Raw genomic sequence first — 25,270 nt, 5'->3', positions numbered from 1 at the left:
TCACTGGAATTGATGTAGATATGGGTAAATATGTACTTACGATCATTCAATCAACTCCAGACATTACATTTTTGTCTCGTTTCTCTTCGTATTCTGATGTATTCTCGTTGAAAGTATAAAACCTTTCATGTTTCCTCAAAATTCGGTCACAAGAAAATCCATGAACTTTATCCTGTCGTTATTTTCTTCAATTCCTTATTTGTAGCCACTTTTTATATTATGATGACGTGATACAAAATGCAGAAATTCATCTATTGACAGCCACGATGGCCTCCAACACTTCTACGACTCACTTCAAGTCACATATTTCAGTTGGTAGCAACAGTATTCGTTGACTATATTCACACCGTATTTTTCAGTGTAATTGTTCGGTTTCAGTGCTGAAGACGTACGTTGAACGTTGAAGTACGTTACATCGTGGGTGTGATATCGAGCTTTGTTTGTTGCATTTGAATCAACTTTAGGCTGATAAATAAATAAGGTATTTTGAGAATTCCATAAAATGTCGCATTGTTCATCAATGCCATCGAGGGAATTCCTGTGGGATATTTTCCAAAGGTATGTACAGTTATTTGTGACGTGTAATTTTTATTGATGATTCATTATGTCTAGATATTAGTTGACACATTTGACGAAATTTCCTCAGAAATGACGTTATTACACGTCATGATTTTGCAAATTACTACCTTGATCTGTGGCTCTTCCTTCAAGATGTTGACTTTTCCTATCACTGTATTCATTGACTGAAAGAAATGCAATTTTTGAAGTGTAGGTCACCTGGTAGTTCTTGATATTTCAATCATTGAGAGTCTTTTATCAAGTGAGACATATTATCATTAAATTACTGAATACATTTCCGTCAATTCATGCACAAGTTGTTCAGGAATGGCGTCTTTCCAGGTCATATGATTTTTCGATGCAGATAGGTCACCAGCTTCCTCTCGCGATCCATTGATGTTTGCACTGAATTCACTTCATGGGTCTGCCCTGAAATAAATAATGAAATTATATGACCCTGAATTTAAGTTTCAAACCAATTAGAAACATCACTTTGAAATGCCATAACTTTGGCAAAAAATGAACCGATTTTATTGAGGGTTAATTTGACGTTTTGTTGTCACGTTCTCTATAATTATTTCTCATTACTAATGTCAAGGTCAAATCTACTATTTTTTAGAGACTGGAATAGATTTTTTAAATTCTTTCCTAATGAATACCGGTTGAACCATTAGACTTTCGGAAAAAATGAAAAAGGAGATTTTTATTCTCATTCTCACTCCAATTGTGACAATTCAAAAAAAAAGTCAAAAAATTTTTGTTAAACTCTACATACCAACTAGAGGAACCCAATTTGGGACTTAAAACTGTTAATTTTTTTCGCTGAACCAGACTCGTGGTGAGGGGTCACTTATTTTGTTGTAAGATCGATTTATTTCATAAATTCTATATCTCTAAAGGATATCCCAGTAGTTACGTAAAATGACCTGCTTTTTTTTTGCTTGACATCTTCAATAAGCGGTGCATTCATCATCATTCATTAATACGGATTTTTTACAATGACTCAGAAAAATTGTTGCAAAAAATCTGAAGAATTATTGCAAAATATTTTGATTCATTTTTTTATTCAAGTCTCGTCATTGTTCCTTAGGATGAATGGATGACGATTTATACGCGTGAATCCCGTTTTATTCTTTTATTTTATACGATGGAAAGGCGAAACCGCTCCGCTTCGTTTCCTTAAAGGAACTTACTAAACTACTAAAGGGATACAACATCCTGGACCTGATGACTCTCTCATCAACAATGGTCCCACTCACGCACCTCTGCATACATCCAAGAAAACAGAGCATAGACGTCACCCCCAAACTGCCTAGAACTTTCTCTCTTAAAAATGTTTTCTAATCTCAAGTGGAAATACCAGAATAAAAAAATACTAATCGTACAACAACCTATTCAATCCATCTGTAAATTAATTTTTGATAAACATTCGAAATGTAAACTCTAATGTACCTAAAATAGCGATAAGCCTTGGGGCGCTTTAAATGGACATCTAACGTTAATTCTTTTTCGGTTGTGCTCCATTGCCGTTTCCGGGTATTGTTGAGGTGAATCTTGACGATGAAAAGTTGTTTCGTGTTAAAATGTTGGGAAGCAGTGAAAATGATGAAAAAAAAGTAATGGGTCAACCTTAAATATATTTTCAGAGTCGATCAGGATAACTCGGGAGCAATCAGCGCTGATGAGTTGCAGCGAGCACTCTCCAATGGCACCTGGACACCATTTAATCCTGAAACAGTGCGTTTGATGATAGGTAATAAAACGATTATTCACTTATGAAAAGCATGGTCTGAATGTGGGATGTAGACTTGGACCAGAGAAAACGCATGATAAACAGTCTGAATAAATATTATATGGTAGACAAATCAAAATTATCCCTGAAAAAATAGACCGTCGTAAAAATAACTTGATGCATTCAGCTATATCTGATGGTGACTTTAGAAACTGAAAACAGAACTTAGAATTATTTATTGACCTCTCGAGTTTTTAAATTTTATTCCCTTTCTCTCTAGCCCCTATGAGTACATATCGTGACATAAAATTGCAGATATTTGCACAAGTTATTGCATTTTTACAGACTACTCTTAATGTTAATTTTCAAACCTAATTTCAACGACAGAAATTAGCTACAATCGAAATATAAATGCTCCAGTTCGTTGTCCTTTTTGGCGAGAAGATCCAGGGACTTTGTTTGGTGCTGAGAACGCGTCCACCCTGGTGTCGGGCACTCTGTTCACTGCTTACCTATCGAAGACCTGCAGGATGTGTCAGAAATACGTGCCTGTACTGAACCAGCATTATCTTCAATCTCTTTATCAAAGGGTGACATAGTATTAAGGGAGGAAACAGTAAGATGCTTAGAATACGCGAAATTAATCCATACTTGTCGTCGTACAGACAACTTAAGTATGCGAAGTTGGGTGGGTTTCAAAACATTTTGAATGCATCGTCTATTTTCCGCTGGTCTATTTTTTCCATCTACCAAAAATTATTATATTCGGTATTCTCAATAATAACGATACTCAAAGTTTTTTTCCCTGGTTCTTGTTCTGTTTCTGTTTGACCAGGTATGTTTGACACTGACAAAAGTGTTCCCAATGAAACAGGTATGTTCGACAAGAATCAGAATGGAACCGTAAATTTCGAAGAATTTGGAGCGCTGTGGAAATACGTGACGGATTGGCAGAATTGCTTCAGATCATTCGATAGAGACAACAGTGGGAATATCGATCGTGAGGAATTGAAGATAGCATTGACCAATTTTGGATATCGATTGTCAGAAAATCTCATTGATACACTCATCAGGAAATACGATCGTTTGGGCAGGGGCACTATTTACTTCGATGATTTTATTCAATGCTGCATTGTACTCTATGTGAGTATATACGATTATCATCTATGGTTTACTATATCAAAATTCACACAATCAACTATTAAAATTACTACGACTTCAACATTAAATAGTCTAAATAGAAGTTTGTGAAATACGTCGACATTGCCCTAAGGCTTAAATCAGATTGTCGTTTGTCAGTTCCCCCCCCCCCCCAATCACTAACTTCCGGACCACCTAAACAATTGAAAGAACATCTTAATTTTAAACAATTTGCTGTTAAACAAGTGTCACTGACCATATTTTTTATCTATTTCAGACTCTAACATCAGCCTTCAGAAAGTTGGATTCTGACCTGGATGGAGTCATCACAATCCATTACGAACAATTCTTGGGCATGGTCTTCAGCTTAAAAATTTAGCTGATGTTTACTGAGTAAGTCCGAAGGAAGATGTTCCATGGAACGCCAAATGATATGAGAGAGAGAGAGAAATCCATCAAAATATTCAGTCGCGCCTGGTGCGTGAAATTAAATGTATCAAATAATCGATTCAATGATTTCCGTTGTTAACTAGGTTCTTTCTCAGGCACATTCCCATTTATCTCTGATTCAATATCCAGTAAATTCTGTCCACGTGTTTCATGAATATATGAATGGAAAATCTACAAATGGTTTCTCCTCGGAGTGAGTTGCCAAATTTGCTTAAGACTTGTCGAGTATTACGGTGAGAAAAAAAGAATAGTTTTGCCACATATTCATTCAAGAAAAGTATTCATTTTTTAATCGTATTTTTTTCTATCGAGCCCTTCGAAGGCTAATTATAATTATATACGGGATAATTAGGTTTTAATCATGACAATTATGTTGCTCTAGCGGACAGCTATGCCGCACATGACATTGCATGAACTCCTCTAATAAAAACTTATTTTTCATAAATTTCTCATTTTTTTAAAGGAAAACATTTTGATCGATTTTTTATGGTGATGATTATTGAAGGAGTTCAGTCAAAGTCATAACATAATTTGCATAATTCGACCTTGACGAGGGTTCGCTGGAAAAATGGCATGACTGGCGAAGTACGCTATTAAGTGGTCATGCAATTTACCATCAGAGTCAGAATTTCAATTCGATTATTTTGTAGGATGAGATGATTGTTTTGGAAAACACAAATTGTTAAGCTCTGTGTAAGGTAGTTCTTGAGGGAATAAGAATTAGTTTTTTGAAAGATAAACATTTCGCCCTAGAAAATAATGGGATTAAAAATTTTACTCTGATGGTAAGTTGTGTGGCCACTTAAGAAATTAAATTTTCTAATAAATTAAAGTTGATCTGAGTACCAGGACATTGTGGTCAGGTAATGACTGACGAGTTGGCTAGGAAAGGTGCGGGAAGTCACTTCTGTTTTTTCCAGAGAAATCGTTAAGGTAGCTCTACCTGAGGGCAGAGCTACCTTAACGACCTCGGTCTGTTACCGACCGAATCCCCTACTTTTGAATATTCTCAGTTGCCAAATTTTCCGATTAATTTCACGAGTAAAATTAAAAAAAAAATCATTTATAGTCAGTATTATCTAAATTATATTTCGAAATGTATTGATATTTTTTAAACATTTCTTTTTATACACAAATAATAGAACTTCTCTTCCAAACGGTGGATTATCCTTTACGAAGTGTCAAAAAATTCTTTGATTTGTTTTTACGTCTAAGGATAAAAAATTCAGATTTTAAGCTTTCACCACATCAACTCAAGGGGCCCGTTATTGGACGACTAAGCTGAAGAAAATAAATACTTTTCTGAAGGAAATGAATCACTGGCAAATATACTCTTTCTGTATTGATGTATATGAGAGATTTTTTTATAGAATGACGTGGTGGAAAAATCAAAAACATGTTAAACAAAGAAAAAAATGTAAAATGGGACTTTGGTGTTGAATGTAATATTTCAAAATTTGTAATACCTCATAATTGTATTAACCAAACGGGTCTATGTGCCGTGGAATTTCCGAAATTATTAGTGTCTTATGTACGCAAATGTTCCTAATTGTATGAAAGTCAATTCGTCCGGCTTAAATAAATCAAAGTGTCGTGATTTGCCGTTTTCTAAACGTATGACATTTTATGTAAACTCAGCTACTATTTATTTTTCAATAATCAACTTGTACTATAAACATCGATGAACTCTCGCATTATCCGTACCCGGTGCGAAACCCACATCTGCAAACAAGTTTCATTGGAAAAAAATATAAAAATTAGAAAAACATTTCGTGCTGTGAATGGGTTTTTGTAAAGTATCCTGAGATGAAGGATTTCGGTTGCGAAAAAGGATTGATTTGTTTTGAAAAAATTTTTATTTTCTGCGCACGAAAAATATTGCAAATACGATGATTTTTTAGGGAGAATAGTACTAATGTAATAATCCTGCAAGCTCAGAACAAGTTATGTACTTCATAAAATTCCTTTTATGAGGAATTTTCGCCCTGATGAGTATTCTTTAGCGAGCAATTTTATAATTCCTTTCCCACCACTATTTTTTAACATATTTAATGCATCATTTTTCCCAACAATAAGACATCAATAACAATGAATCCTTCTCAACTTGATGAGTTCTTCGGATTGTTTCTACGGATATTTTCACATTATTTGAAGAATATTTCATTCCAGTCATCAGTTATTAGAAGACCGAATTTTTTAGAACGACGTTACGAATATTCAATCTCAATTTATTGAATTGTAAAGTGTTATCTGATTTCTGTTACAAGTATTATCCCATATAGTTGATTAATGGAGGAGTTAGCGAATAATTTTCAAACTACTTATTCATTTTATGTAGAGACCCTTATTTACGGGTTTACAAATTTTCAATGAGATGTTTGCTATCTATCATCTCCACTTGAATTTAAAAAATTCGCCGATCCTCATGGGACATACGAGTTCGGAGCAAGTTAAGTTGTTTAGAAGGAGAGATATTTGAAAAAATCAATTGTCAAAATATCTAATGTGAGTACGATAAAATTTTTGAAAATTCCTCTTAAACATTCAGGGGATTTCTGGAAAATTTTCGCAGAAGTTCGCGGAAAAATGCGCGTTTCGCCCAAATTTATAGCTCTGGAATTTTTTCTCGTCACTATTTTGAGTCTTTTTTCTCGTATTGTCACGAAAATTTTTCTTAAAAATTTTTCTCCCAGTAAAACCATTTTCTATGCTACGTAGTTTCCTTGAGCTACTGATTTTGTAATTAAGATCCATTCATGAAAGATATTCTAACATTGAAAAATTGCCAGTTCGATCAATGATCAGCCTCAAGTCAATTATTTTAAACGTCAAGTGGCACCTTGATTCAACGTGATTTAAAACTTGCCTGATGTTCAATAAATATTTTTAAATCCCAATGGGATAAAGTTTTAGGAATTGTTTGTAAAAAAAATATTTTAATGAACCTTTTATTTCATTAGATTCAAGTCCCTTTCTCGAAACAGTCTCGTTTTACTATTTTTTGGTGTTGTAAATATGAAATAATTGTGAAACAATTCCTACGTTGGACATTATCCACTTGGGATTTGTTATAGTCGAACAAAAATGGTTCCGGACTGTTTTATTAGTCCTTGGAAACCCTCCTTCTGCATATAAAAGTAAATTGCATATTTACAAGAGCCCCCAGTGGCCCAAAAATTGAGATGTGGCTGAGTTTACATTCAACATAAAATCCACTTCGATCACTGTCGAGTCATCCATCACTGTTAACTATTTTTACGCAAGTAGGTCATTAATTTAAATATTTTTGGATAAATCTGATTTTACTGCAACTATATTTTTTACTCTGCTATTCATGTGCATATGTCAAACAACTATTTGTAAAAATAAAGAAGAAATATATAACGTACCTGGGACTAAAGTTATTACCCCATTACGTGCACCCATTGACAAATCAGTCAATTGATTCAAAATCAATCGACTCAAAATTACCCTCACAAATCAGTGGTGAGCTTTGCGGACTGTGTCGAATGTAAAAATAAGGGGAGAAGATAAACAATATACCAGACCAAACGAAGAATGTAAAACATAAAGAAAGACTGAATTGAAGCTATGTCTCCTAATTTGTTGGGCAGGGACTCGGCAGCCGAGTAACTCCGCCTTCTATTTGTCTGCCAAGTCAAGAGCCACATGACTTAAATACAGAATGAAGAAGCACCCGAAATTTAAGTATTTTTATTGCTTAAAATTTCCGATGCTCAATTCAATTTGAGATTTTCCTTATTCCTCGCTTGTATTTTTTTTTCATTATCACGAAATTCTCACTCGCTCTTTTACTTTGAAGGCGAGTCTTTTGGGAGTGAAACCGCTTAGGGGACTTAGAAAAAGGTTGCGTTGAATATTTAACGTCACTTGGAAGGACAAGAGCAAGAGGGAAAGATCGAGTGCCAGATAAAGTAAAGTTTATTCACGCGAAATATCGATAAAATATACATAAGTTATTGGATTATGGACAGGGATTTACTGAATAATATTAAACGATTTGGCTATAAACTTTAATTGTTTATTATCGCACGCAGAAGGTCCATTTTTCTCGTATGATGTCTCCAGATCAACTGACTCTTAGTGACTAAAGACTTGACACTCTAGACCCATTTGACAAAAGGCCCTTGTTCACTCATTTCTTTCTTTTCCTTCTCTTTGTCTGTTTATTAAAACTATTCTAAACATTCCGGCATTGTTCTGAGAAAATCTATTAAATACTGACATGGACTATGTACAGACGGTTATTTTTTGTCCACACATACCCTGCACTCTCAATATAAGCAATTTTATATCGTATTTCAGCTATCACAATCCAATTGTAAATATTGTGATATCAATCGTCAGAGGTTAGCCATGATAATTAATTTGGATTTTGCATAATACTAAATTTATAAAATATGAATTAAAAAGTACTGATCACTCTACCGTATTAACTATATTTTCATCCTTTTCTTCTCGCTATTTTTTTATCATACAGAATGATACGCTTTCCTCGGAATATCACTAAGAAGTTTCACTTCTTCTGGACGTAGGGAGTCCACGCAGTCAATTTTTTTATTTTATCAAACTCTCAACAAGTAGAGTACCATCAAGTCTCTCAACACTGGCCCCAGCCAATAATGACAATCTGATTATATCGGGCTCTCAGTGTGCTCACCTCCCCCTCATTACCCCGTCATTAAATCGAATAAACATCTTCTTGAAAAAAAACTGTCAATTATGCAATAAAATAAATAATAATATGCGATCCATCAAATTCAAGCGGCTGAAGCGGCTCAAATTGAAGTTGATGAATTGCTTTTGATTCGGTGAAGTATTAGTTTGACACTATTGGAAAATATTTCATTGATTTTCACTAGTTATTTTTCTCAGTGCCCGGGGATTGAGGACAATGAGGAGGCTGACCGATTGGTGAGAGAGGCAGCGGAGTCGCTACCAAATGACTTATATCAGGTTCCATAGAGAGATTCTGGGAAGAAATTTAAAAAAAATGTCATTTGATTGTTCTATCAAAGAAGGCATCGGATAATCTCGTAGTAAGGTAGTGAAGCATTTTGAACATAATTATATGAAGATGAGGAAACCGTGGTTTAATAGCAGAAACCTCTCTCGTCGCACTGTGTCATGCAAAGAGGATCTTTAGTCTATCCTCTTTGGTGTCATGGATAAACAGAGCTCGGGCAAACCCTGACCATCTGGCTTCTTCCCTTTGGCATAAAGGATTCATGGAATCTCCAGAATGTACGTGTGATCGGCCCTATAAAGACCTGGTTCTGTAGCATTGCCCTCCCTATAATGAACATGGAGAGTCAATGATGCATGGACATGGACATGGGCTTCAAATCCAGGGATATTTCCCACCAGATGAATCAAGTATATTTTTGATATCATTGAAATCAAAAGAATGGATCCAATTGCTGAGCCAATGTCTTAACCAATGTAATATTAACGTCTAAATAAATATTAAAAAATTGTATATGATCAACCTCCACTATTTCTGAATCATCATTGTTAACTATTTTCTATTTTTTTTTGTCTCATTACATTCTTACCATAATTTGTCATAGTGTACAGAGCAGAATAAACCTGTAAGCTTAGGTAAGCTTAACTAGATTAAAAAAAAGTCTCTCAACACGTAATTTTTTGTTGTGCATAACTGAATAAATCTGTAGGTTTAGGTAAGCTTAAATAATAAAAAAAGTCTCTCACACATAATTTTTTTTCATCTCTCCCTCTCTGAATAGAAAAATTGGGGGAATTTTTATTTATGTTTTAAGCTCCGCCTCGTACATCCGAGCGTCTGGTACTCGGGCGTCCGGTGGCCGGTGCCCGGCAGGGCAATTTGCCAAGTTCACTCGAGCAACCGATACGAGCCCAAGAAAATTTCTCTCTCAGAGTGTGGGTGGTTTTGTACAATGTAGGAGGGACCCACAACCAAAACCACACCTTTGGTGTCTAAAGTTTTCGTGGTTGGATATTCAGCCTCCACCGAAGGAGAAGAGAAAGATGAAAGAAGAAGAGGAAACGAACTGTGATGATACATTAGAGGGTTGAAGTGAGAGGTGGGGGATGCCAGAGTGTAAATAAAAGGAAGTTGAAAAAAGAAGAATAAAAAAATAATAATTCACGAGAGAAGTGGAAAACCAAAATGATGAGCCGTTGATAAGCCAGACCAGTCACTCGGGGTAAAGCACTTGTGTCCGTCGGTACTCTCATTGGATCATCTCTCTTTTTCCATTCGTCTCATTCGTTCAAGAGTGTTAGTATTTTGTACTGCATAAGATCCGTAGGATTTTGGTCTCTGTCAGCGATCGGATAGCGAGGTGAAGACACCGGCTGTTGGCGGATGTTCGGTAGCGCGACGATGCACCAAATCGTCAGGATATTCGGTCAACTCCCTGGCACCCAGTGAATATCAACTGTGATTATACAAGACACTTTGATATACGATTAATATTATTTTCAATTCTCCCATTAGTGACAGTGCTGTGTGATGATTATTACCGTAATTTTGGATAATTTATTGGTGTAATATTGTGACGTGATTGTCAGATCGATTGAGAGTGAATGGATCTGATGGAAGTTTAGATTTATTATTAAGTCTCGATGATGGATATCCAACAGCACGATCAGAGACACAGTGTATCAGCTGACTGTTGTTATCAACAGTGGACGGTTCATCATGCTCATTCACATCCTCAACAAGTACCGACGATTCCTTCACCGATGCAACAAATTGAAGGTAAATTTATGGTATCATGTGCTTGAACAGAGTGTGGGTTAATTATAAATTTTGGCATTATCAATGGGTTGTGAAGGAACAGGAACGATAAGGATTTTTAATGAAAATGATAAATATTTGGCGTGAAATAAAAAAGAGCTAGAGACAAGTGAGGGATGAATCTCGCATTCTATTTTTCTTAAAAATTCTATTTCATTGACATGAAATAGAATTTTTCATTTTAATTGTCTCTGATTATTAGTTTTTTTATTACTACAAAGACATTCTCATTTTGTGGAATAAATCATTCATCGGATTTAAATGAATGCTCTGTTAGAGTCAATTTAATGATTTATCTTCCATAAATAGAGAATTTATTTTTGTTAAATTTGATTCAATTCGTAATTTTGGAGACTAAAAATCAAGTCAAGTCATTGTCCAGTTGAGTTTAATGTTATAAAATTTTAATTACAATGAAAGTTTTTCTTTCCCGGTAGGAGATAGGCAATAATTCAAATAATTCGACTGATGTGGTTTAAATAATTAATTTTCTCTGAGTAAAAGCTTTATTAGACTGATTTGACATAATTTTCTAATCCAATCAGAGAATTATTACGCCCTAAGCCATTTCTCTAGGCCACTATTTCATATTTTTCAATGAATATTGAAAATAATTTTTTTCATGTGAATAAAAACTTGAATAAAATCCAAGTTAAGTTTCAATAAATATTTATTATCACTCTTAAAAATAAATCCCTTCATTTTATTAAACTAAATTAATTCTCAAGGTTTGCTCAACGATCCGTATGGAATCGATTTGTTCAATTGAATAGTTGTTTCGCTGCTGCTTCAACAATACTCATCAATTTTTTTATTGCTAAACAATATTAATTTTAATTTCAATGAGGCTCTCTTTTTTCGCTGACATTGAGTCTAATTATAAGGGATAAACGTAAATTGCCGAAATAAATTCTCTATCAGTATCAATTAAATAATTCGCTTCATTCAAATAGGCGATCATTACATTAATGAGCACATGCTCTTCACTGTCTAACGAAGAATTTCATGTACTGCATATTATTATAAACAAATATAGGTGGGGAGAAGGTAAAAATCGCTTAACCGTTCGCTAATTGGGTTGTGGGTTGCCTTTCAGCAAAAAATAACGTAACGCTCAGTAAAATTTGTTGACGGTTTAGAAAAAATTATCAAACCATGAGAGTAATTTTTTGTGAATAGCCGAAACTCAATACGATTATAAACAGGTTCGGTAATTTTTATTAAAAAATTTCTCCCGCATCAGCAAGTTTGAGTTTCAATAAATACTTTATTATAAGCTTTTTCAATCGATCAGTTTATTTAATCCAAATGAAGTGATTACGAATGCGCTCAATGAAATGTTGTGTGATAATGACTTGTTCAGTTTAGTTATTTCGCTGCAACTTTGAAGGTTTGTTGTCGATATCTTCTAATTTTTCAAGTTTTTTCCAATTTTCGGTATTTTGAATTTTACTATCAATCAATAGCCTACAAAGTTTTCTACCTTCTCCGTAAACTTTTGCAAAAATCGACAAAACTTTGTCACAAATTTAGAAAAATACGCACACGACTATGAAAATTTGTGAATCATTGAATAATGATACAACCTAAAAACACAATATTTTTCCATGTCCATCTATCCCCTGGTTACCAGAAAATTTACAATAAACATGAAAAATGGGAAAATATCGGCAATAACTCTTTGATCATTTTTTTTATTGTTAAACTTCCTAATAATGATTACGGTTCCTCCTCCTATCCAACAATACTGATTGAATCCATCGAATAAAGTTTTTATGTCAATAAGAATCTCTCATTTATCGATAATCGATTATTACTGTACAATCAATGCTTTATTACAACTCATATAAACAACTAACTTTCCAGAAACCAATTGTTGCCAGTGCCGTCTAAAATTGACAAAAACATCCCCATTTTATCGATAATTTATCGATCTACTGTTGGCGACGGTTCTGTAATCGAAATAAACAATTTTCCAACGCGCATTGAACAATTTTTCCAAACTCGTTCAATTTAATTAATTAATCACTGCTCCCAAATCGTATTCGTGTTTTAAAAAATCATGAACAATGTCAACAAAATCCTTCCAATGAAATGTTAATGTCAATTCAAAAGTTTTCTTTTTCAACGAGAGATTACAGTTGTTCGAATGATCCAATTTTAAACTGTACTAAACGAATTCTTCTTTTAGCCGACCGAGTTTCCTTTTATTCCTTCAACTTGAGATACACTTAGCGCAACATTTCAGAGAGTTTCTTTGCATTGTTCAGTGATTCCTTGAATATATCGGTATTGAGAGAATTTGTACAAAAAATATTTTTTACAGCCTGTCTCGAGACCGCCGGAAGGGTAAAACACTCACGAAGTCCCGATGGTTCGTCAACAGTGATTCCAACGTCTGCAACAACTCCAGAAATCACACGAAATGATAATAACAATAATCACAGGAGTGATGAGGTTGTGGGAAGTTCGACAGTTTCAACGGAGGAAAATTTGTCCAAGCGACCGCTTCATCCGGCACTCGCTGGCGCCGGTGCCGCCCTCGAGGCCAGACCTCTTTGGGAAGAGTTTCATCAACTCGGCACCGAGATGATTGTTACCAAAGCTGGACGGAGAATGTTCCCTACGTTTCAGGTTATTAAAAAAAGTGGAATAATTATGATTAGATAAGGAAACCGTGAATTAAAATCACGAGGAAATGCTTGATGTTAAGTCATTAGGGAGAAAGCGCTTTTTTTAAATTTAAATGATGTGGCAAATTTATTTATTTAGTTTTTTTATTAATGCTTTTGAAAGCCGTTCAGGGCTTATCAGCTTCAGATAATTACAAAGTAGTTACATGAATATTTATTCAGTTTATTTCCTTTGATGTTACAAATGTTTCTCTTTGTTTTACATTTTCTTTGTTTTTCCCTGACCTTATAATACATTCAGGTACACTTGTTATAACTAGTATCACATGTCTGTGTATCTGTGTATATATTTTAATTAAACTTAAGTTTTCGTTTTATTTTTCTTTGTGAGCGTGCACTGGTTTGCCTTCCACTACTACTTATGTCTCTAGGTATTATCTGACTAGGTTTTATTCTTGGTGTGTTAAAACATTGACAGAAAATATCACTTAGCCAATCGTATTTGTTTTGGACAAACAAATGCCCGAAATTGTCATTGGAAAATCTCCTTTAAATTCTTGACACATGAATATTTAATTAGCACAATTACATTTTCTTTCAGTGAAGAATTTGCAACCCACGTTCTCTCTTTTCGTGTTCTTTTTTAAATTCAAAGTGGTTACATGAGTGTTTAACATTTTGTAGTTGGGTTATTAAATTTTTAAGTCGCAGTCTTTTAGAAATTTATCGATGGCTTCGATAACAGGTCATTTCGCTGATTGCAATGTAGAGTTAATGGAACTAGGAAGGATGTGACAATTTTTTTCAAGAATTTCCTCCCTTATGGATTCATCCAATCAGAGGAGAGGTAATGGCCTCGATTAAGTCATGTGAAGCCTTCAAATTGGAATTATCTTCATTATTTCTTCGGTTAGAGTTTCGATCAATGGAGACGAGACATTTGATATAATTTGGGTGAAATGGATGACTATTATTTCGGGTATTTTTCGGATATTTCTCTGATAGTTGCTAAGTAGCGAATTTATTTTGTAAACAATTATAATTGCCTGATGAAAGTACAAAGGTCAAACTTTAATAACGCGAATGAACCAAACCAGAAAAAAAAATCGATTTGAGGAGAACTTCTTGCAAATTATTGATCAACTAATCGACAAGAATAGGGACAATGGCTGATTCGGTTCATTATTTCGTGAGATAATCTATTTTATATCAAAATCGAGTTTCTTGACCATCTCGAAAACTATCCAACATTTTTCAGGGTTTCACTTCTTGAAATTTTCGTCTCTATGTACTTCATCTGGATTAATTAAAATATTCGTGTCTGGATTAATTAAAATATGTGTGGATACTACGTTTTTCACATATTTCAATTCTTCTGTTTTAGACAACATTTCCGGCTTCTCTTTTTTTTTAAATATCTGATTCATTTTAAGCAGTCACGATCAATCGAACGAAACCTATAATATAAAATATTGACGCTTTTCAAATGACGTTATACATATCTCTTCGAGGCTTTACGATGATGTACTTTATATTAAAAAAAAATCAAGAAGAATTTTCGAAAAACAGCCATCTGGTGACCCTGACACTAGAATCGGTTATTTCGATACGAATCTGGAAAAGTGTTTCTTCGTTCGTGGGAGGACAAGTCATAAGTTACGAGATAAGGAAGAAATATTTTTCCCGTGACTATCGAATAAGATTTTTGATCACACTGGGCGGAAAGTGAAATTTCGCGCACGCGGCACATGTACCAAATGTCATTTTACGTCCGACATGACGAAAGTGAGATTTTGTGTTTGTACAGAAAATAACACTTTTTAAATAACTTAAGGATATTCGAGTGTTTACTATGTTAATTTTTTTCACGTGTAATAGGCCTTCGGATATTTGGGTATTATTTAATTATGAAGTTTTTGTAGATCTGCATTTAAATCTTGCTATTGACCCGATGGAAAATATTCGAAAAATGTTCTCAAAGTGGTTTTAAAGAAAAATTGATGAAATAATCATTAAAAAAGCCAAATTTCCGAAAAATATCAGCAGTTTTATAAATAATTTCTCAACAATCAATTTTTCATACTGCGGAAATGTTTTTTTTTTAATTTTACAATGAATGTTTAAACAAATAAAAATTCTCCCCAAAATGTCATTGAGATTGTACCCAAATGTCCAGCTTTTTCTTAGGCCATTTGATTGACAAACGTAAAAAATAGAACTAAAATAATGAAAATGGTAAATAATTAAAAATGATTGAATTTTTAGTGCACAAAATACTCGAATATTCTTAAAAACATTCTCCGACTTCTCTCCTGTTAATCTTAGTGGTAGGGAAAAATTAAGAATTGATTGAAATTATTAGTTCTATGGAAGTTACTGTTTACATGAAGATTTTATGCCTTTACAAATAATTAATGATAGATTTTGTCATTTGAACTGTTTAGTGTCGCCTATTCGGCCTGGAACCAAACACAGAATATCTCCTGGTGATGGATTTTGTCCCCTGTGACGACAAGAGGTACAGATATGCTTTTCACAGCAGTGCATGGGTGGTCGCTGGCCGGGCAGATCCTGTATCACCACCAAGGATTCATGTGCATCCTGACAGCCCTGCAAACGGTGCCCACTGGATGAAACAACCAGTGACATTCGACAAACTCAAATTGACAAATAATCAGCTCGATGACAATGGACATGTGAGTAAAGAAAAAACTTGTTTATTTTTCCTCTCAAATAAATAACACAGTTACTATTACTATTACGACTACTACTACTACTATTACTATTACTACTACTATTACTATTACTACTACTATTTAAATTAAAATTAAACAAAAAACTTGGCTTTAAAAAAAATCATTCGTATTATTTCCTACTTCAATATATTTTAAATTGGAAAAACTTTCGACTACAAAACATTTTGGTGGAAGTAATTTTCATCAAGAGACATTTTTGTTTTGGGAAATTTTAATTGGAGACAAAAAACTAGGAAAATTCTTCTGAGAAAGCTATGGATCCATACAGATAATTTAAAAAAACGTGATTTTTGGAAAGTACGTCCAAAAAGTTTACTTGTCAACGCATTTCCAATGAAAATTAACAAATCGAAAAAATCCCAATTACCACCCCTCCATTCAAAGTCAAAAACAAATAAAATTACAACAAAAAAAGTTCTATCTATTTCCGAATTGTAATAAATACCGAGAGTACAACGAAAAATACGAGACATAAAATATACGGCGTGTGTATATATTGCACTTGGTTCCACGTGTTTGTCGTTTCGGACGAGTTCCCCTTAATTGACCTGAGATACGAGCCTACGCTGAACCCCTTAAAGAAAATTATTGTAATGCTTTCCCACTTTACGCTTTGTCCGAAAAAAAAACTGGAAATAAGAAATAAAAAAAACTAGAAATCATTTTTCCTAACATTCTATTCGCCAATTGTTATGATGAAAGACGACATCAGTGTGTGTTGATTCCTTCAGACGCGCACATGTAGACTAGCGAAAACATAAATAATGCTGTCGTAAACATTTGGTGTGGATTGAAAGAAACTGTATACGATTGTGACATTTACAGCTAACGAAGTCGAGTGAGGAATTTAGCAAATGTCAGCCCAATCGGACCACGACCTCGATATTCCTTCTCGACTAACTCATTTGTTTTGGACTCTCAGTGAACCGAGTCCACAATGACATTTTTTAAATAAATTGACCGTCATTATTAGTAATGAATTTGCGACTGCTTTGAAAAGATTTCTATACGTTATTTTTTAATTTTTTTTAGTCTACTTTGATGCGTCGTTTCAGTTTGATTGGTCCAGTAGTTCCTGAGATGTAGCAATTTTTGTAAATTTCGTTTTTCTTCAATATCTCAAGAACTACTGCAAAAATGTCAATTTTTTTTCAAAATACTCGTCTCAGTGGGTCCTATCGATATCGATCGAAATATTCATATTTTTTCGGGTAAAATTTCCAAAAATCGTCGTTTTTAGGTTTTATCATCGTAAACATTGTGAACATCATAAATTAATGAATAATGGAGACAGCCAGTTAAAATTTTGTACACTTGTAGCTCTCACAACATAAAAGGCTGTTGTTTTGAAGGAGCAGCTTAAGAGACATTACACCTTTTGGATGAATGTATATCCTTGAATATCTCATGAACTACTCGACAGATTTGATTTTTTTTTCAAAATACTCGTGTCAGTGGGGACCATACAAAGCTATCAAAATATGTATCAGGTAAAGTAAAGTAAAAATTGTGAGATATGGTAAATTTTTGGTTTTTTAATATTTCAAGTATTCTATACTCAATAATTTGAAGAAATATCGGGATAGCAAGTTACTTTTATTTATTCAAAGTAATGCAACTCGTGTAATGGGTTATTCATTTATTTATTTCTAGCTTGATTCAGATTAGTAAATTACAGTGTTTCGAATATTTACAACTAAATTTAGTATATTTTTTGGTAGTTGCTTCTGCAAATATTGTGGTGGTGAAAGGTCGCATACAGTTCGATTTCCTTAGAATGTCAACTGACTTCTGTATTACTTCATTCTGTCAAATAATTTTTAATTTGGATCGTCTTAAGATCCAAACTCCTTTATAGCCGGGATTCAATCAAGATTTAACTAACGTGTAATCGGAATTTAGACGAAATTAAGGATTTCGCTGGAGTTCAATTCAGATTCCATCAGGAGTTAGATTTAATTAGGAATCACTATTAATGAGTATTGTGTATGACAGTTGGATATTTTTAATATGAAAAGGGATTTTATTTCTATTACTCACGACGCCTTCCGTAATTATAGAAAAAAACAATTCCATTTTTATGATAAATTTGAATTATTGGTGAACAACGATTTTTTTGCAGAAGATCGCAATTATTGTGATTTTTTACGCGTAATTAAGTTTTAATTGAGCCCATCGAATAGAGCTTAGTGAAATCTAGATTTTCATTCAAAAATTCCTGGAATTCGATTGACCCCTCACAATACAGTTCAAGAAAAAGAGAAAGAATAAACGCCATTTATTTGCATATGTAAATAAATATTTATATAAAAATACATATATATCTGTTGTCTACAAATAATATTGAAAAATCGGAAATTAGATTTTTTTATGGATTCCGTTCCTTTTCAATATTTTCAGTCGCCAAATTTTCCATCTAATTCCACGAATAAAATTCGAAAGATAATTAATCCGTAATCATTATCAAAAAAGTATTATCGAAATTAAATTTTGGAAACTATTGATATTTTTTTTAATTTCCTTCTCACAAACAAATAATAGAACTTGGTTCCTAAAGGGTGAATTATCTTTTATGAAGTGTCAAAAAAGTCCTTCATCTTTGTATGTCTCACGATCAAAAATTCAAATTTTACTCTTTAACCGCAACCAAAATATTGTTTTTCCTATAAGACACCGTCACATTCAGTTTTTTAAACTTTTTTATTTAAACAGAAACGATAATTAAATTGAATAAAAAATTCTGACAACAAATATGATCGAGTTTTCCAAAATTTAATGTGTAATTTTCAATAACCTTTGAATTTACGAAAAGAGTAGAGCGACTTTAACTCAGAAAAATGAAGAACAAAATTTGAACAATTGTGAAAATTTCAAGGAACAAAATGAAAATAACAATAATATTGGACTCATTGATGTCGTTCGTTATCACTTTTGCTTAACAGACGTAACTGAAATTAGAGTAAAAATTTGGAAAATTTCCCAATTTAGAGCGATTTTATATAAAAAAAATGAAGAATTCCATTGAAACAAATACAATAATTTTAATGAAAAAATGAGAATAAAAATAATATCAGGCTCATTGATGGCCGTTCGTTATCACTTTTAATTGACAGACGTAGGCGCCATGAGGGGAATGAAAGGAATTTCGGAAATTCCGAGCGCTCAGACGGAACAAATTTATTTGAATTTCTTTCCTTCACTTTTTACTTTTCATTTTGTCACGCGAGGATGAAAAATGTCGTGGTATGCTTAAAGCCCACTCAATCGAGCCGTGAAACGCCAGGAAAAAAAAACAGCTAATGTTTCGTCCTTAATTGACGCACCAGATCAGCCATCAGTTTCCGCCTATTTTCCTCGGAACTAAACAACGGAGAAAGGAGATAAGAAATTGTTTTTTCTTTCAAACTTGGAAAATACTTTTCACGGGCCACACAAAATATAAACATGAGCAGCGGGGTGTCGTTTTCACTCGAAAATTCTCAAAATTTGTTCATGAGATTCACCAAACGACCCACCACGTGTGTAAGAGCTTTTGGGAGCACGTGTGCTTGAGAGGGTGTCGTATTGCTTCGGGATATCCCCAGTCGTACAACACTTGGGGCATCATGGAGGGTTCATCTTTGGAGGGTTCGCTTTTTACACTAATTAGTCACTGGGACGCTTCAGTCTGTCAAACATCGTGGCCGCCCCCTGTGGTTTCTCTTCCTCTTCATGTGTCCCCTCTGCTTATTTGTATTTTTTTAATTTTATTTTTTTTTCTAAGCAGATGCGATAAAAAATTCATCATAACTTTCTTCCGTCCTTCGGTTTTGTTTTTCTGGGGGAAAAAAATTTTATAGCCTTGGAGAAGGGACAGACTGAAATAATCTGAGATTTTCAGTTCGATGTTGACGTGCACTATTTGCAAGGTGCAATAAACAGTGTATAAACCTATTAATAGATTAATTACAGACAAATTAGTGCTTCAAAAAAATTTCATAGTAAAGGGGAAAAATATTTCGAGGTTATGATTTTTTTAGAAAGGAATTTTCATTGGAGTCAACAATTAAACATCTGCAGAATAATTGTTGTTGGGAGACTGGAATGAAAACGTGGACTTTTCGAAACAATTTAGGGTACGGGAAAGGAAACGTGAAATTTAATTTTAATAGTTGTACTCGTGACAATCATTTTTTCACTACCAGAATTGTTAAATAACCAGGTCATCAACACTATTCGACAGAAGTGATGTAACCGGTGCTTTACGCCTTATTATTTTTTGCCTTCATTTCTACCAATTCGATTGGCAATATGTATTCGAAGGGATCCGCATCAATTTGATTTCAAAAATTAAAAGGCAGATATTCGTGATGTGAGTTAGTTGTGATATTGACATTCGCCACGGGGTTCATATAGATAGATTTGACCTACTAGTAATATGAAGTTTAACAAAACAATAAATATTTTAACAATCACGCTAGGGATTGCGCCCATCCGACGTCTGATGCTTTCATATCGTAAAAGCGATAATCATACCAAATTTTAACTGGCCATTCCGATTTGTTATCAAATTATTGAGTATAGAATACTAAAAATATGTAAAAAAAAATGGCAACATCTCGTGATTTTCGTATCGACGGGTATACATATTTCGATAGCTTTATATGGTGTCAACTGATATGAGTATTTTGACAAACAAAAATTTGCTGAGTCATTCCTGATATATTCAAGGAAAAACATTCACGCAAAAGGTGTAATATCTCTGGAACCGCCTGGCCGATTGCGCTCGTCCAAAGGAGCAGTTTTTTATTATTAATTTTTACAAAATTTCACCTCGCTATCTCTATTTTTTGTTAATTCATGATCTTCACAATGTTTACGATGATAAAACCTAAAAACAACGATTTTTGGAAATTTTACCCGAAAAAAATGTGAATATTTCGATCGACATCGATAGGACCCACTGAGACGAGTATTTTGAAATAAAAAATTGACATTCTTGCAGTAGTTCTTGAGATATTCAGGAAAAACGAAATTTACAAAGTTGCTATATCTCAGGAACTACTGAACCAATCGAGCTGAAACGACCCTCAGTAACCTTTCTCGAACCTTTCACTGGCGAAATGCAGAACTTTCACATAATTTTCAACGAATTACTTCTCTCCATATGCTTTAGTAAGCAAAATACAAAATATCCCACCAAAAATCACATTTTCATTGACAAAAGAAAGCTTCGCCGTAAATTTCAAGTTGAAGTTGAATGACTTTTTCGAAACTCCAGCACGCTGGCAAATTTTTTGGTTCCCAAAGGGCTAAATTTTAATGGTATTTAAATTTTTTCGGTGAATAACTTTTCAAGCAATCCTTTCCCTCGCTGGAAACTCGTCAGCGCATCATTTAGTTTTTTTTTCTCTTTATGTTCCAGATAATTTTAAATTCAATGCACAGGTATCAACCTCGCTGTCACATAGTGGTAGCCCCATCTCCCCCGGGTTCTGGTCCAGATCCTCGAACTGAAAATTTTAAAACATTTTCATTCTCTGAGACACGTTTTACTGCTGTGACAGCCTATCAAAATCATCGAATAACTCAACTAAAAATCGCTAGTAATCCATTTGCAAAGGGTTTCCGTGATTGCGAGGCAGATGACTGTGACTCGGCCAGTTCTACAGGTGTTTCATCACAGAATCCAGCAAAAAGACCAGCAACAGGTACCACCCCCGTTGGAGCAGACAGCACTTATCAGAGTTCTATACAAACGATGCCGATATCAGCCACAATATCGACTTCGGAACATCATCATCACCATCAATTTTACACCAGTGCAACCCATTGGAACTATCCGGGGCATCATCAAACGACTCATATCAATGTCGCCGGACACTATTCCCCCCATCACCCCCACCACGGAGCTTCTCTTTATGGTCCTCGATAATATTTTTTATTACCGGAAACGCGAAAAAAAAATTACGAGGCTGAAGTTTTCAGTACGAAATACCAAAGAACGATTAATTTGTCGGTTGACTGCCTCAATGTATTTAAAAAAATTTTAAATTTCAGAAGACGACAATTGGATGGGAAATGTTACATACACTGAACAAGGAAATAAGGGAATCAAAAAAATATTTTTTTGGACAGTGGCAAAGAAATATTTTTCAGGAAGAAATTATTTATGTTTATTTTAATTGTATTTGTGGTATTTTAAGGCAATATATTTTTTCCAATGATTAACGATAAATTGAAACAAATCAATTTACGTTGATTAAGAAAATGTTGTTTTGGTACTCGTGAAATAATATTTCTTTGATTTTCACTCGTTATTTCTCTTAGTGGAGGGGAGACCGGGGCCTAATGGGGGACCTGAGGCATGTGGGATACCCCGACAATATTCTAAATTTGATAAAACGGTTTTTTATATATTATAAGAGTGCAGTACCTGAAAAAATTGCTTCGCACTTGTTGAAAGATTCAGAGCGTTGCAGAACTAAAAATAAATGAGTAAAAACTTTTTTTAAAATTAATACAATACAGTTTAAAAAATGAGAAATATAGGAATGAATAAAAATGAAGTTAAAAAGTAAAATTAATCGTATCAGTAGCGAAGTGATAAACTGTAAGAAGTCAAAATTACAATTTTCTGTAATTGAGCATTCATCGACCAAATGAGAGACTTTATGGGAAAATGTTGAAAAGACTTTTTGTAGAAAATTTCGTGAGCTAGAAAAAAAATATTTTGACACTTTCTTATAAAATCTCTCGTTCATGAGATAAAGGCACAATTATCGAAAATTTCGGGTTTAACTCATTACAGTTTAGCATTTTGTTTCTAAAATGTATTCTCAATATATCAAGATTTAATCCCGTAAATATTTGAAAACATTTTAGATATTAAACAACACTCTAAGAATATAAATATCAGCAAACAAAACAAAATATATTTTTAATTGTTTGTAGTACCCCATTGGCTCCAGATTGAACAATCAATACATTCGACCCTCTAAATTGATTGAAAACTTCTTTTTATCATCTTTCGGGAATTTATAATTAAATAACCGGCAAAATTGAATTTTAATTTTTTTAGTGACTATTTCAGGATCGAAAATGAGCCCAAAAAAAGAAATTTGGGTTAATAGATGATCGATAGACCTAATGACTGCCCTTATCTGGGGCAACCCGTCATGCCCCGGTCTCTCTTATTCTACTCCAAGTAATAATTGATTGAAAATACCTGAATGACGGGACAAAAATTTTCTTTCGAAGAATATTTATTTGACTCCTATCATTGTTTGATGATGCAACTGAAGGTTCCGAGGGTTACGCTTATGGTTCACCAAATAAAATAATTATATCCTATGAATGCCGGCCCTGAATGAACGTCAAACATTTGTCACCTTTATAATTTTCTCAAGTCGGAGAATCAACAATCACTACCTGCGTGTCCTGGCTTCACTCGCGCACAATAAGACAAAATTGAATACCTGATTTTTTTAATTAGACAGACGCGTCATTAGAGTACACGTAATATAGTCCAAATTTGTGATTTTTATGTTGTGTAAAAATTGGTGAAACAAAGATCAGGATCAAACTTTCAGATCAGTATATGATACATGAGCTTTCCAATAAAATTATGAAAGTTCATTTTCTAATTGGAATCTCTCCTAAGGTATCGAAAAATAGTGATAATTGGGTAGCTCAGGGGTCAAATTAAGGATAATTTAATATACTTCATTCAACTGCCTCTTTGGAAACCAATTAACGTTTCATTAAAAAATATTTATTTAGCAAAAATATTTTTTTTCAATATCATCAGCGCGTTACGTCCTGTGCAACGCAATAGTCTTTACAATTGTTTATCAAGAGTAACGAGTTGAATATATTTTCCACCCAATTTACAGTGATATATATATTCTTCAAAATCACGTCAAATAGTAATTGTGTAAAGTAGAATATTTATCATAGTAATATTGATAAAGTAGTGCCATTTGTTCTTAATCTGTCCCAAATTGACGAATCATAGATTATAAGCCTCAATGCACAGTCAATTGCACAAATGCAATAAGGTCACCGCCAAAATCACTATTTATTCTTAAATGTTGAGTAATGCGTAGTTTCATCATCTCATCAAAACCATATGCCATTGAAAATAAATCACACCGAAGAGATGATTCTGGGATAATTGATCACCTCGATCAACCGTACTATTCACAAGAGAATATTTATTACGTCATGTTGGCTCTTGAAAAATCATTTAGTCCATAAAATATGTTGAGATGAGCCAAAGATAGAGTAGAGAGAAAAAAAAAAATTTCAAGTGTAACAAAATATTCAGGAACACGGAATCACACAACGTGGTGCTCATTGGACACAGTTGAGTTGGAAAACAAAGTGCCTTTTGTAGGAGCAAAGTGGATCTATTTATATTGGGTGGTTGTCTCAAATGCCAAACGAGTTAAAATTTGGTGCGCCACAAAGCTCCTAAAGACGTAGATGTAATGTAAACGTACCGTGACAAACCCCCTCGGCGTTTGTTAAGTGCCTTAATAAATTGTCTACAATGCCAATCCTGTCCATATCATCATTAGTTAAATTAATGAAAAGTATTATGTGATTAATTAAGTGAACACTGAATAAAAATTATTTTAGTGCCATTTGTATACTTGTTTATTGGTGGGGTACTGACGAGGTGTTTGTGGAAATGTATTTTACAAAAGAATTTGAATATTTCAATGTTACTAATTGCTTTAGCTTTCGCATAATTTTAGACGACCGACGGTACACAGAGAGAGAAAATTGAATTTTTATTATGTAATTCCGATAAAAATTACTGAGGTTCAATAAAAATTGAGGAATGCAGAACAAAATAAACTGATTTAGATAGAAATTTTTAAATGATTTCTATCAATTTTTCATTTACACTCAATTGTCTCGTAATTTTTACGAAGCCACATATTCATTATAAAATGTATTACCAAGTTTATGGTACTGATAAACATTTTTACGTGTGAAGAAAACAGATTCCAGTATTTTAGCATTTTGCTCCTCGAGTCTAGTATCTGGAACCATAATTTTTCTCCAGATTTTCCCTGATGCGGGTTCGATTATCAGCGACAGTGTCAAAATTTGTAACGCTCTCATCTCAGTTTCACTGCCGAGGGTAGTTTCGTCAAAGGGACGACTGTACCTGGACAAGTTTTTTCTTCAGGGTGAGGTTTTCCCC

The 25,270-nt window shown here is 33.8% G+C and overlaps 2 protein-coding genes across 5 annotated transcripts; both read left to right on the top strand.

Moving 5' to 3' along the window:
• The first annotated feature begins 350 nt into the window (after positions 1–350).
• Positions 351–7,268, top strand: Alg-2 (Apoptosis-linked gene-2). 4 transcript variants are annotated; one of them, XM_064125284.1, is made up of 5 exons: positions 351–558; positions 2,205–2,311; positions 3,126–3,433; positions 3,708–3,823; positions 3,964–7,268. In XM_064125284.1, exons 1-4 carry the CDS (start codon positions 503–505, stop codon positions 3,807–3,809), a joined length of 573 nt encoding a protein of 190 aa, XP_063981354.1. In that variant the 5' UTR covers positions 351–502; the 3' UTR covers positions 3,810–3,823; positions 3,964–7,268. The 4 variants fall into 4 exon arrangements, 3 of the variants coding, with proteins under 3 accessions (XP_063981354.1, XP_063981353.1, XP_063981355.1); XR_010299363.1 differs by having other exon boundaries at positions 353–558; positions 3,708–4,113; positions 5,023–7,268; XM_064125283.1 differs by having other exon boundaries at positions 353–558; positions 3,708–7,268.
• Positions 7,269–9,689: 2,421 nt separating this feature from the next.
• LOC135164671 (T-box transcription factor TBX10-like) lies at positions 9,690–25,057 on the top strand. Its single transcript, XM_064125247.1, has 4 exons — positions 9,690–10,646; positions 13,012–13,319; positions 15,763–16,014; positions 21,479–25,057. The coding sequence occupies exons 1-4, from the start codon at positions 10,511–10,513 to the stop codon at positions 21,986–21,988; spliced, it is 1,206 nt and encodes a 401-aa protein (XP_063981317.1). The 5' UTR covers positions 9,690–10,510; the 3' UTR covers positions 21,989–25,057.
• The last annotated feature ends 213 nt before the right edge of the window (positions 25,058–25,270 follow it).

Source organism: Diachasmimorpha longicaudata, chromosome 7 (assembly GCF_034640455.1).
Source record: "Diachasmimorpha longicaudata isolate KC_UGA_2023 chromosome 7, iyDiaLong2, whole genome shotgun sequence".
Taxonomy (NCBI): Eukaryota; Metazoa; Arthropoda; class Insecta; order Hymenoptera; family Braconidae; genus Diachasmimorpha; species Diachasmimorpha longicaudata.
This window is presented reverse-complemented; position numbering and strand designations above follow the sequence as displayed.